The sequence below is a fragment of the Dasypus novemcinctus genome, chromosome 9 (genome assembly GCF_030445035.2).
Source record: "Dasypus novemcinctus isolate mDasNov1 chromosome 9, mDasNov1.1.hap2, whole genome shotgun sequence".
Classification (NCBI taxonomy): domain Eukaryota; kingdom Metazoa; phylum Chordata; class Mammalia; order Cingulata; family Dasypodidae; genus Dasypus; species Dasypus novemcinctus.
Genome location: NC_080681.1, coordinates 74,719,569 through 74,733,453, shown reverse-complemented (window position 1 = coordinate 74,733,453; position 13,885 = coordinate 74,719,569). Strand labels below are relative to the sequence as shown.

The 13,885-nt window shown below is 41.5% G+C and overlaps 1 protein-coding gene and 1 pseudogene across 7 annotated transcripts in view; one reads left to right on the top strand and one right to left on the bottom strand.

Moving 5' to 3' along the window:
* DAB1 (DAB adaptor protein 1) overlaps positions 1-13,885 on the bottom strand; it is a 1,209,360-nt gene that overhangs the window by 50,973 nt on the left and 1,144,502 nt on the right. For all 7 annotated transcript variants that reach the window (XM_071217425.1, XM_058303509.1, XM_071217424.1 and 4 more), the window contains one exon: positions 9,767-9,826. In XM_071217425.1, the coding sequence (XP_071073526.1) occupies positions 9,767-9,826 (60 nt within the window). The remainder of the gene's footprint in view (positions 1-9,766; positions 9,827-13,885) is intronic.
* On the top strand, positions 9,365-9,456 carry LOC111765849 (U6 spliceosomal RNA; annotated as a pseudogene).

Sequence of the window (13,885 nt, the reverse complement as noted above, 5' to 3'; positions counted from 1 at the left end):
TACTCTGTGCTTAATGCTTAGCAGTGGGTGATTTGGTTATAATACTTGATAAACTTTGTTCTGTTCAAAGCACTAAAGTGACAGCAATACCACAGCTTATGGTTGTGCATTTCAGAGTGGCTCCTTTAAAGCCAGGGCCATAATGCTGAAGCTAGGAATGGGCTCGGCAACTGAGCTATCAGCAGCAAGTTTATGAAGTAAATACCAGACTTGCTTACTGAACAGGGGGCAATATTTGGACAAATAATTCTGAGGCCCCCTAGTTCAATCACATTCACACAATAGGAATCCCTTATAGGACTGTTCATCCACTGCTTGAATAATGTCTAGGGGCTGAGGCTCCACTACTCTGAAAGGCTGTCCTTTCAAATCAGCTCAGGTGGTCTGAAATGTCTTTCTTCTATTAAGCCCAGATTTGCCCTATCTTGTCATACAACTTGGGCCTTTTCTCTAATCACAGGATAGCCCATGGAATAACTGGAGACAACTAATACATTCCATCCCTAAGTCTTTACTTTCTCAGGGTCTCATAACAGCAACCCCTTATCTTCACAGAAAATGCTTTCACACATACCACTCTGTGAGTCTCACAAAAGCTCTGAGACATTGGCAGGATGGTTGTCATTTCCATTTTATAGGTGAGGAAAATGAGTCTCAGCAAGTTGAAGTGATGAGCAAAACTCACACCCGGAATTAGGAAGGAATCCTGGGGGAGGGAGGAGGGTCTGATCATTCCTTTCAATTTCTGAATCCATGTTTTATCAAAAGGAAATTATTGTCAAGTCCCAACTATCAATTTGACAATCTGTGTCCTTCCCATTTACCACTCTGCCACACTTTTAAGAATCTCTTTTGAAGGCCAAAAAATGTTCTTATAGAATCCACTGACTGGTTATTACTGATAATTAGGAAGTCTTTAATGCGTAATTCAACTACATAAAAGGGTTTTAAACTGGGCAATTACGAAGTGAAAGATTAGAATAGCACATGAGGAAATGAGGGGAGAGAAGAAAAGCACTGAGTATTTTTCTTGTGAAACACTAAGGTTTAGATCTGTATCACTGACTGTGAAAATTTAGTCTCAACCAACTTCAGTGTCATGGGGCATAATATGGCCCGAAAGGCCCTTCAGAAGTCTGTAAGTGTACCACTCCACTTATGGTCCCACTGTGGTACAAGAGCTTAAAGGTTAAGAGAGGACAAAAAAGCACTAAATAATGAATACATAAAGGGATGCTTAGCAGAAACCCTCCTCTCCACTAAGAAATATGCATTTTTGACAGCCTCAGAGAGATCGGAATATTTACCTAAAGAACATGCCCAGCATTTTCAGGTGGTAGAAATGAAGACCACCTGTAGTTTCTCCCCTCTAAGTACTGCTGAGTAGAGGCATTGTGGACTCTGCAAAAGACCTCAATGATCTGCCTAGAAAATTCTTCCACCTCAGTTTTGCCTTTTCAAATCCTGTTCATCCTTCAAGGCTTTGCTCAAATTAAACCCTCCTTCCTGAAACCTCCCTGCCTCTTCTGCCTTTTAACATCTGAAGTCAGTGAAGATTTATGCTATTGACTTTCAGAGACCCTGACATAAAAATATACCCACAAATTTAAGCTCACAGGAGAGACCCTGCACAAAGCTTCTAGCTGTCTAAATGGGAAAAGAGATGAAATTTATATTTTTGGAAGTGTGTATGATGATTAAGTTCATGTGTCAACTTGGCTAGTTTTATGGTGTCCAGTTGTTTGGTCAGGCAGGCTCTGGCCTGCTTGTTTCTGTGAAGGTAATTTGTGGATCTAAATCAATTAATCAGTTGATTGCATCTTCAGCTGATTACATCTACACTGAACAGAGGAGACTGCCTGCAGCAATGAGAGAAGACCCATCCAATCAGTAGAAGGCCTTCAAGGGAGAACTGATGATTTCAGCAGTCAGAAAGATGAATTTCTGACTCAACTTCAGCCAGCCAACTTCTCTGGGGAATTCATCAAAGCGTTCATTGCAGTTCCCAACTTGTGGCCTTGCCTACAGACTTCAGACTTAATAATCTCCATAGTCACATAAGCCAATTCCTACAATAAATCTCATAATATTTACATATATGTATATATATGTTCTGTTTCTTGGGGGAACCCTAATATAGTGGGATTAGTCCTTATCTTGGTTCATTGGGACAAGAATAAAGTTCCTAGAAATGGCCCTAAAAACAATTCTGCTGGAAGAAGGGGACAGTAACAGGTCCAAATTTAAATAAGTAAACAAGGGCTTTCAAATGTTTAAATTGAGAAAGCAGAACAAGAGCAAAACTACTGCTCACCCTGAGGTAAGGAGCCCAGGTGGGGCAAAACTGGGACAAGGATAAGTGAAGGTGAGAGAGGAAAGTAAAGATACGGGATTACCTTGGGCCTATCTAATCTGAACAAAATTTTGCTCTCATAAATTGATGCACTAAGGCGGGTGAGACCAATAAGAAACACAGAGAATTCTAACTTCTGCTGCTCTAAAACTCTGGACACATAGCTGATGGGAGAATGATGATGAATCCTCAGTGGAAGCCCTGGGACAGGGTTTCCAGTGCTGGTGTCCAGGAAGCCTGTTGGTCAATGTTTTACACGTGCCTCTGTGTTTTGTTTTTTCTGTTGTGTTTGTTGTTTTTCTGGGGAGAGACTCCACCATCACATTCTCACAGAGATCTGAAATCCTAAGAAGAGCTACTTTAGAGACACTGTAGTGATTAAAAGTGATTCCTGACTTCAGGGAGTTCATAGAAAAGCAGAGGAAACATAATAATAATAGCTCACAGCTACTGAGTCCTCTCTGCACCAAACACGGTGTTGATTCACATTCTTTAGCTTGATGTGGGCTATGGGTGGGAGGCTCTTTGTCTCTTCAGAGATAACCTAAGCTGTTTGACTTGTGGGTGTGGAAGGTAAGAGGCTGCAGTCCTGCCCTTAGTGACAATGGCAATGGACTCCAGTCCCAGGAAACAGTTTAACAGTGCAAGGTCTATAAACTTTAAGTATTTAGGAGAAATGAAAACCAAATATGCTAAAAGCTTATCTAGAATGTCTGGAGTCCATGCTAAAAGCTTACCTAAGATGTGGAAGATATATATGCTAATTCAAGCCTATTGAGAACTGAAACAAAGAGACCATTTGGCCTTTCCTCTCTGTATAAAAGAAATTTGAAAATCTTGTTCGGGGCTCAGGATTGAAACAGAAAGCTCCTGAGTCCAGCCGGCCATCAATAAACCATTTTTCCTTCTCAAAATCATTCCTGAGTCCTGGCCTCTCTATACGCAAATAATTGAATCTCTCTCAAATTCTACAACAAGCTCATTTACTTCTCACACAAAACTCTAGTTATCATTAACTCCATTTTACAGACGAGGAAACGCGAGATTTGGAGAAATTAAAGAGCCCAAAGTTGCAAAGCTAGGAAATGGTGATGCTGGGATAAAAATTGTTCTGACTCCATAGCCCATACTTTTAGTCATAAAATACTGCTTCCTGATGAGCACAATAAAATATGATTAGGAGTTCAGTGGAAGTATATTTGAAAGAGCAATTTCCCTAGGGATTCAAGGAAAGCCATAGTATGAAAATTACATTTCAACTGTATTTTGAATATTCAACCAAGAAAAATTTCAGTAAGAATATCAGAGTGGGATAGGCGGATGACAGAAGGTTGTGGTAAGAGAAGGGAGAAGTGCCTTGGAGTCTGAGGTCAGTGAAATGGTTTCCATGTGAGAAGATTCAAGGGATGAAGGCCATGGAGTGGGGAGGCCAGGTTACTGAATAAGTTGTCAAACAGAACAGTGAAAACTCCCCATTAATGGTATGGAGGGGAAAAGTGAAAGTGAGGTGAAAGAAGAAAGTATGTTTTATATTTCAATTGATTGTAAGTTACTATAATTATCATAATTTAGCAGTGATTTTATATACAGACTGTGGTAGACTGATTGTAAGGCAAGCAAAAATCCTTCACCTCTCCCTATATCCAGGCCCTTTGTAATAAAACTTTGCAGCTCCTCTTACCAAGAAGCTGGATCTGTTTCTCCAGCCCCTGAACCTAGCTAACAGAAGGTGGCAGGAGTGATGACCCTCAGCCTCCAGAGGCTTTGTGTGCCTCCATTTATGTTCTTGAAACCTTGCCAACTCTGGGACCAAAGCCAGGCTAACTTGCTAGAGGATGAGATACTACAAAGAAGAGAACTGAGTTATCCCCTCCTAGACCATTCAACAGCCAGCCAGCCTCAAACATGTAAGCAAACCCAATGCAGATGGGCAGAGCCACCTAACTGACCCACAACTATCCACGGATACATGAGTCAACGAGCTCAGGGAAAAGCAGAGACCCATAGGCTTGTGAACAGTAAAAAATGACTGCTGTTTGAAGCCACGGAGTTTTGGAGTGGATTGTTTTGCATGAATATCTAATACATTCAAATATATTTTTTACAAATCTCTCACAGAATGATTCCCAAACTAACATGTCTTGTATAAAAAAGGAGTTTTAGATGAAAGAAGGTTGAGAAATGTTCAATTTACATAATACATTAATATTGTAACAATATATTAATATTTTATGTTCATTTATAAATACATATTTACAGTACACATTAACATATTAAAGGATCTTAAAGTCATAAAGAACTCTTTCAATTTTTGGATTCACTATTAATACCTTGTTGGCCAAAGTTCCTTGAAACATGAGTTTGAGAGTGGGTACTAAGCTTTTTCTTTCATATGCACGCAGCATACAGAAACCCTCAGGAGCTACCGTGGGCTAGGTATGGAGATGACTGGGTAGGGTATAGGATTCCTCTTCTCCCCTTTTCTCTCTTTTATGTACTACTTTGCTATGTAATTCTGCTGCTAAATGTAATTTGAGAAATGAATTTAGGTAATCTCTCTCTATAAGTCCACATTTTCTGAGACAAAAGAAGGGGCATAACTGACACCTCCCTCAAATCCAAGCACTATGGTGGTTTGCAGATGAGTGTCTGACAAAATCATTGGGCCCAAACCCTTTCTCCCACCTGCGGCACTCAAATGGTTCCAGGGGTGGCTCCAGAGGAAGGCTTTGCTGATTTTCAATTCTGGCAGATTGTGTCCCTAATGCTTCAAGATGTAGAGGCTCCTCTTCAGGGAAAAACAAAAAACCTGGATGACTCCAAACACTTCCCACAGTGGGCAAAGAAGTCTGACCCTGGGCAAAAAACAAAACAAAACAAAAACAAAAACAAAAACCTGCCAAGCAAGCAAAATGTCTCCGCTTCACCTGGTGCAGGGTTCCCAATATCTAAGGGGAGTGAACACAGATGTGTGTGAGTGTGTGTATGAGTATGTGTGTGTTTAAAAAGTCATCTGTCGCCTTGATACTCCAAGCTATGAAGGAAAAACAACATATATTTGTGGAGGTTGGAGGTCTAACAGGGCAAGAGCTGTTGAACACAAAGTAAAACAGAGAGCCTGGAGAGGGAGCTTGTTTGAGAAGAACTGTTTGGGATAGTTTCTTATTATGAGATGGTGCTTTTGGGCCCAGAAGGGAAAAGAACTTAATTGTCTGTTAAAAGGACGTGTGGGTCTAAAGGCATTCATTTGCTCATTCATTCTTTACTTTGCTTTCATTCATTTGTTCACTCATTCAGCAAACATTTACTATTTGAGCAGCTATTCTGTGCCAATTCTCACTGGTAATCTGGACATGAAGATGATATGATTTCTGTCCTCAATGGACCTTTAGTGCAGGAGCGATGGAGTAAAAGCGGCCACACATGGCGTGTAGTTCAGTCCCACAACCATTAAGTGTCAATTTGTTGCTAATACATAATGAGTGATTACTGCGCAAATAATCTTATTAATCTATAGAATTCAGTGAGTTTGGTTTTAATATCACCATGATAGAGATGAGAAAATTAAAGACCCAATAGAGCAATGGGCTCGTTCAAGGTCACATAGCTGGAAATGGAGCCAGGATTTGAATCCAGATCTAACTCCCAGATTTGGCTACTACATCAGTTCTCCATGGCACCTGTATTCCAAGCACCATGCTAGGTGCTGAGATGACAGAGCTGCATAAAGATATGATTTTAGCCAAGGATTCTGAGGAACTCAAAGTCCAATAGAGCACATGGACACATTAAAAAATAAATTATAAGCTGTTGTGATCATTGCAAAGAGAAGAACAGCAATATCCCTGAGGAATCTATTACTGTGGGTAAAGTGGGGCTTTCCAGAGGGGGTGGGTAATTGCTAAGAATACTTCACAATCCCAGCTCAAGTAACAACTGTTGCTGAGCACTGCTTATAACAACAGATGGAAATGTTCTTATTCAATCTAATACATATCCTGTGCTAAGGGTTTTTACATAAATGTCTCCTTTAATCCTCGAAACAAAGCTACAAGGCAGGTATAATTTTCTTTTTACAGAAGATGACAATGAGGCTCAGAGATGTACAGATGCTTCTCAAGGACCCTCCATGTGACCAGGATGAGGGCCACACCTGGATCTGACTGAAGCTACAGCCATTTCATTCTCGCCTGGCTGAGATTTCCCCAGGGACAGGCCCGGCTGCACCCCTCCCCAGGCCTCTGTAGACCTGGACTTAAGGAGGAAGAAACCTGGTGGTGCCTAGAGCAACAGGCTCCTTCTTGGGGGGTCAGTCTACAAACTTCCTGGAAGCTGCTTAACATGCACTAATTGAGCTACCTGTGGCTTATGAGTCTTTTGGGTTAAGGGGCAAGTGGTGGCAAGCAAATGGTGAGATCATGGCAGGGATTTTCAGAGCCCAGAGGTACTCTATGGAATGTGTATTCCTCAAAGAGGCAGGTCTACAAGGGGGATGCTTAGAGGGCAGGGAGATCGCAGAGCAGGGGTATTTACCATATTTAACCTGGGGTATTTACCATACCTTTGGGAGATTTAGGCAAGTTGGATAAACTTTCCAATACAGGTCCTATTTTTTCTCCAAAGCATCTTTCAAGTTGGATTCAGTAACCCCTTTTTACAGATGAGAACACCAAGACTCAGAAGGGCAAAGAAACTCATCAAAACTCATACAGAACGTAAGAGGAGGAGCTGAGATTCCAAATCATGTCAGCTGATCTCTGCTCTAGAGTTTGTGCTTTTAACATGCTGCCTCTCTTAGGCGTTTAGAAATGTTGAAATAGTTCATGGAAAAGCCATCCCCATTAGACAGTTTCAGGACTCTGTGTGAACAGCCGGCTGGGAGTCACTGCAGGCAATTCAGACAGGCCAGATATTTTCTAAGCAAAACTTTTAGTCAGTCAATGATTGGAGTCAGAAGTAAAACAACAATAAGGAATCCTCATGAAAAGAAAGATTCAAGGACCTTCATAAACGTCTTCCAAGGGTCATTTACATATCTATATAATGCCATTTACATATCTATATAATAGATTTAATAAATATACTTTATATACATATAATACACTTATTAAATATTCCTAGGGCAGATACATTGTACCCGAATTCCCTTGGCTTACTTTTGGTGATTTCAGGACCTTAGAAAATTCATGGAATAAGGGGGGAGAAAAAGAATTCTGACACTTGCATGTTAAGTGCTATGAATGGAGGAATGACAGGGTACAGGAGGCACAAAGGCCAATGTCGGGCAAGTCTTCCCTGAGAACACACAGCTTAAAGTAGGGCTGGGATGTTAGTGGATGCCTGTGGAGAGAGTGGGTGAGGACATGACTTCAGGGAACTGCAAAGAGTTCAGTAGGACTGGACCAGAAGGGGACAGGCTAGTTTCTTTCTTTCTTTTTTTTCTTTAAAGGAGTTATTAAGTATGGGGATGGTGTGGTCATACTGTTTAATAAATTCACAAAAACCAAGGCAGCAAATGGAGCATGTTTTCTCACGCATCTAAACCTGTTAGGACCAAGTGAGGCAATTTCAGCACAAATTGAATTGTAGGGAACTGTGTAATGGGAGCTGGACCAAATTGAAACACGAAGAGCAGGTCATTGTCATGGTGAGAAAGGGGCTTGATTAAATGTAAAGGCCTTCGGGAGAAAAAGTGCTTTTTCCTTGAGAGTGCCACCTTGTATGTTCCCTACCATATTTGTAGACACGGATTTTGAAAAGGGGTTCACATTTAGTTATACCTTTGCACTGAAACTAATATGTACCAAGCTTTGAAAGTGGCATTTAGGTGTGTTATGGTGGTTTCAAGATACTGGCAGAGTGGATTTGAGAAATGGAAATCTGTCAGAAAGAAATTTCACTAGGGAAAGGGAAGCATGGGACAGGGGAGGGTGAGAAGAGAACAGGAAGACTCTTAAATCAGAGAACATAGAATCTCAGGTTTGGAAGGGTCATTGAGAGCTCATCTTGCCCATCTACCACTAATGTCTGAAAACTCTTGAGAGCTTTTCTGACAAGTGGTCAAGTCTCTGCCTGCACAGCTCCAGTTATGGCAAGCTCACTGGCTTATGTGCCAGCCCTTCTACCCCTGAGCAGCTCCAGCTGTCAGAAAGGTAGCCTGTACTTCAAGTTGGAATTGGTTTTCTCTTAGTACTACCACTGGTCTCAGCTCCCTGTAGTAGATGACTCAGAACAAGTATAGACCCTTGCTCAAAGGTGGTACTTTGGAGCCCCATCTCCATATTTATGGTTTCTTTTCTCCAATAAAAACAGTTCAGGTCTTTCAGTTGCTCCTCATGGGATGGACTCTCAAGGCTCCTTATCAATCTTATCTTGAAGCATGCAAATAAGTCTCAATCCCTCTCCAAGCATGGGGTGGAGAACTGATAATGATATTGCAGAAAGAATCAATTTAGCGTCACAGTCTCTCAGGGGCAAAGCTGGGATTCTGAAGGTCTGCTTGACTTCAAAGTCCATCCTCTTTCCACATTATTGAGCTGAAGGATATTGATAGTGACTAAAGAGCCTCATTTTTTTAATGTATGCTATGCAAAGTCACAGGCCTCTCTTTGGTCAAGACTTGTTACTGACTTCCCAGTGCTGCCTGAATTATGTGTAGAGGTTGCCTTCTGAGTACCATGTGGAAATCCTAAATATGTATCCTCAGCCTAGGAGTGACTTGGGAAGTACCAGAGAGCTGGTGAGTTTCCTTTCTGTCTCACTTCCCAGGAGACCCATCAGCTGAGGGGATGTAGAATTATTCCTATCGCCCTTAACGCAGTGAGTCTCCTGGGTTCTGCAAGCCCATGAAACATGGCCTTTTTTTTTTTTACAGTGCTCTGCCCATTTGGGTGGTCCCTTTTCTTATTGGTCCTCTGAGGCTTCTCAACCACTTTTAAATTGGACGGGCAACTCCCTTTCCAGAATCAAGACGCTCTCCCCTACTTGACCATGTATAATTAAATCTTCAGTGCTCGCTTCAACTAACTTTGCAACCGATATAGAGATTAGCATGGCCCCTGTGCAAGGATGACATGCAAGTTCAAGAAGCGTTCCATATAATCAAATCTTTGGCTGGACAGTTTTATTGCCATGGAGTATCTGGGACACTTAAGACCTTGAGTCCCTTGGACCCAGCAGTCTGTATGATTCAACTCACTCCCGCTTATACATCCAGACCTTCGTCCAGGTTGGCACCTATTCCTTACCCCACCATTTCTGCCTGATGCCTCCTTCCCACTGGTCTACTGAGGAGCCCCAGTATGGGTTATGACACTTATTGCAGAAGAGGGTTTCTCTTCCTCAGGTTGCAGAAACAGTCTCAGTAGGAGTGCCAGGTCCCCGGAGCCAGCAGTAGAGAGATGATATACTTACACTTACAGGTTGACTTTTTGGCACATCATAAACACCTTCCTTCTTTTGGCTGGTGGGAACCTATGGAAAATCAAGTTTGACACAGTCAAAACATTTCATACTCCACTTTTTAAGAACAAAGCAACCAGACTTCAACTCCAGATTGGCCTGAGTGTATTTAGGAGGCAGGACCAGAAACCCAGGGGCTGCTCTCACTGTGAAAGCATCAGGCCAGGCTCCTGTCCTTAGAAAAAAATGGATAAGGACAGGTGTGGGCGTCAGCTACCTAGGGATTGCAGGACGTCTCTGTCTTTAGGCTCCTCTCAGAGTCACAGAACAGGAAGCTACAGAGATCTCAGACATCACGTGGTGGGACAAAAAAAATCCTCATTTCATCAAAGACTAAAACTGGGCCCATGGAGGTGCTGAGGAGTTGCCCAAAGTGATTACACAGAGTTTGTCATTGAAGTTACACTGCTCAGAATTAAGACTGAAATCCAGGTGATTTAAAATACAGCAGATATCAGGAACCTAGTACAAATTGTAGCTCCTGTTTGGATCATGTATAGCAAGCCATCTGATAATTACTGAAGGTTTTCACTTAAGAAAAGGACCCATAAAAGGCAGGAAAAACCAGGCACCAGAATCTAAGAGATCCTGATTATTTCCAACATTTATCTCTATTTTCTTTCTTCGTTCCTTCCGTCCTTTTTCTTACTTACTCACCCAGTCAATGGGTCTTATCTGGGCTGCATGCTAACTGCAATACCTGAGCAGGTCGCTTGCCCCTTTGAGTCTGGCTATTGTAAAATGAGTACTATCAACTCTGCCTCTCTCTGAGGTTATTGTGAGGCTTATATGAGAACATGGAAATTATATATACATTAGGCACCATGACACTGTAAAGTATTAGAATGATAATTACTTTTGCTATTGATATATTACATAAATATGTATATTAACATATTTCATAATAATAACAATAATGACTACTTGAATACTTTTCTAATGAGTCAATCAAGGACTCTGCATTTAAACATTCCAGATTGGAAGCAATCATTAGTTGTTCCTTCCCCAGCAAGGAATCCACCTGAACTAATACCTCACAGCAGGGATCAGCCAGCAATGTTTTAAAACTGACTATGTGTCTTTCTTTCCATCAAACTAGGGGCTCCTTAAGATCAGGCATCATTTCCTATTCTTATTGTGCTCCCGATATCTTGATTAGTGCCTAACACCCAGTAGGCACTCATGAAATGTCTGCTGGATAAAGGTACCAAAGAGGAACATGGGGAATAGTAAAGGGGAAAAAAAGTGTCTGTTAGACTTGGAATAGCTTACTATACCATTTTCCTAAGAGAAATAAGAATTTGAGCATATTCCTTAAGTCCCTTATAATTTCTACTCTCATTTAATTTAAAATCCTTACAACAAAGAAGGTGGTATTATAATCTCTATTTGAAAGAGAACAAAGTGAGGCTCAGAGATATTAAGAAAAGTTGCCCAAAGCTTCAAAGCCAGTAAATGTTGGGATTTAAATCGAGCTCTTTCTGGCTACTAAACATGACCTTTATTATTAACAGCATGAATCAACAGTGAATGGGCACTTTTTATGTACCAGTCTCTGTTCTAAACATTTATGTTTTACATACATTCTCATGTAATCCTAAGGACAAGTCTATTATGAGGTAGGGATGACAAACTCTCGGGTGCTGCAAAGGTGGAAAATGAGGCTTGAGAGGTCCCACAGCCATGGGGCAAGGGAGCTAGGAGTTTGAGTCCAGGCAGTTAGAGTTTTTGGTTGTTGTTTTGTGGGTTTTTTGTTTTTTGTGTTTTTAAGGTACCAGGACCAGGACTGAACCAGCCTGGGACCTTGTATGTGGGAAGCCGGTGCTCAATCTCTGAGCCATATCACCTCCCCTCAGGCAGTTAGAGTTTTAACTGCTGCACTATACAGACTGCTGCCTCTCACTGCCATTTGTTGCCACAGCTCTTCTGGGTGCTTCTTTCTCTTTGACATTCTATTCCATACTATCAGAAACTCTTGCACATTCTTGCAGAAAGCAGAACTCTGAGTGCACATGGCCGGGTAGAAGATGCACATTCAGGGGTGCTCTTGCAAATCCTACTTTGTAGTAGCCAATGAAGAATGTAATTTCTTTGCTCCTGATAACTGGGCTCCATCTGAAAGGAATCATGTAAGAACATCTACAGAATCCTTGTTAACGAGGGCCAATAAATTTTCAGCCCTCACTTTTGTTTTTACTAGCTCACCCTTTGCTGAGCAAAATGAACAGCATTCTGTTTCCCGTAATTCACTGTTCACGATGGGCACTTAGCACAGCTGAACCGCGGCTGATTCTCAATTATCCCTGCAAATGGAAGCAAAGCAGTGGGATGGATAAACCCAAACTGTGCATAATTGAAAAAGCTTTTCCACTTGGGCATCCCATGGGTGAGATATCAATCCGCCTGTTTGTCCTTTAAGATTTATCTCAGCTGGGACATCTTCTTAGAGGCCTTGCTTGCCTCTCTAGACCTGGTATGGAGCTTTCCTCAGTACTTTTGTAACTTCTGGTGCATCCTTTCATTAAACAATAAAAGTTATCAAGTCCCTATTACATGTCACCCACTGTGCTTAGCCTGGAACAATGATAGCAAACAAGATAAATATGGCCCCTGACTTAACAGAGCTCCATGTCTTATCACAGGGAGAGGGAAACGCCATCAAGCTACTGAAACAGAGTGTAAAATGTGCTTTATCTTATCATGGGGGTTAGCACACCTCGTTGGAGCTGTCTGCTCTCTAGTCTGTTCACTGCTCTGTAAGCTCGCTGAAGGCAGGGCGAATATTTTATTATTCTTGTATCCCCAGCACCTAGCACTTGTTCTGTAAATACAGGCTAATCAAAGAAATGTCTAATCATCAGGCATTTACTTCATGCATGCTAAGGACAAAACACTGGCAAAGCGCTAAAGGGATGAAGACAAGAGAGAGACATGGCCCAAGAACGTGGTCCGAGCTCTCATCTCTGCCTCACTGGTGCATTTAATCTATACAGACCATTACAGTAACACAATGTTGTGGAGAGTTCAAAGTTCAAGGACAGAAGGCACCAGGAGATCTACTCCTAATCCCAGTTTTGCCAAAGGTGATCTCAGAGAGTTCCCATTCTTCCCTGAACCTCAGTTTCCTACATCTAACAGATTGACTGTAAACTCTTTGAGGGTGGGGACCATGCCATGGTCACGATTATATTGCCAGGTGCGTGGTACCTGTTAAGGGCTCTATAAATTATTATAATGAATATTTATGTAGATGTAAAATTACTCTAAAAATGATGCATCAAGTGGCCTATGTACAGAAGACACTTTTAGTTCATTCGTATAGTAATTAATGATGTGGAGAGGCTGTTCAAGTGTGTGTTGTGTGGCATGGGACTAGAGTTATATAATTTCAAAGTAACAATACCTGACACATCTTAGGTGATTAGAAATGATTTTGCGAAAGAATAAACTTGCCTTCTTAGGAAGTTACGATCTCATTGGTATAGAGAGCTTGATAAGGTATGAAAGAACAATGGATTTAGAATCAGAGGCACAACACTTAAAGTGGGGGGACTTGACTTTCTTATGTTTAAAATAATAGTCAACACTGCTGCTCCTCCTACCTGTCAGAATATGGGAAGGGTGATGTGTAAAAGTGCTTTGTCCTTTGAGGCTGTGTATAGTCTTTGAAAGACAATTGGTAACTTCTGAGGCATTCAAAGTGAGAGACGGTTATTATTAATATAATTTGGATAGTGAGAGTACTGATCCTCAAAGAGAGGTCACATTTACTCCTGGGGTTCTGCCTGCCGTATGCTGGAGTTATAAATAGCAAAGTCAAGTGAGGCTGCAGCTTTCTGCCAGGCTCTCTGACAGGATGAGGTCAGCAAGGTAGGCTTTACCTCACCTACCACATCCTTCAAAAGCATCCTGAACAGCATCTGCCATGGCATTAGGAAGTAAAGGGAACTACCCTTTACAAAGAACCTACGGGTGCTGTTCTTTCTTCACATCATTTCTAGAAGCAGACAATATGTTACCCCCATTTTATATCCCAAGAAATTAAGACACAGGTACTTTGTTCAAGGTCAC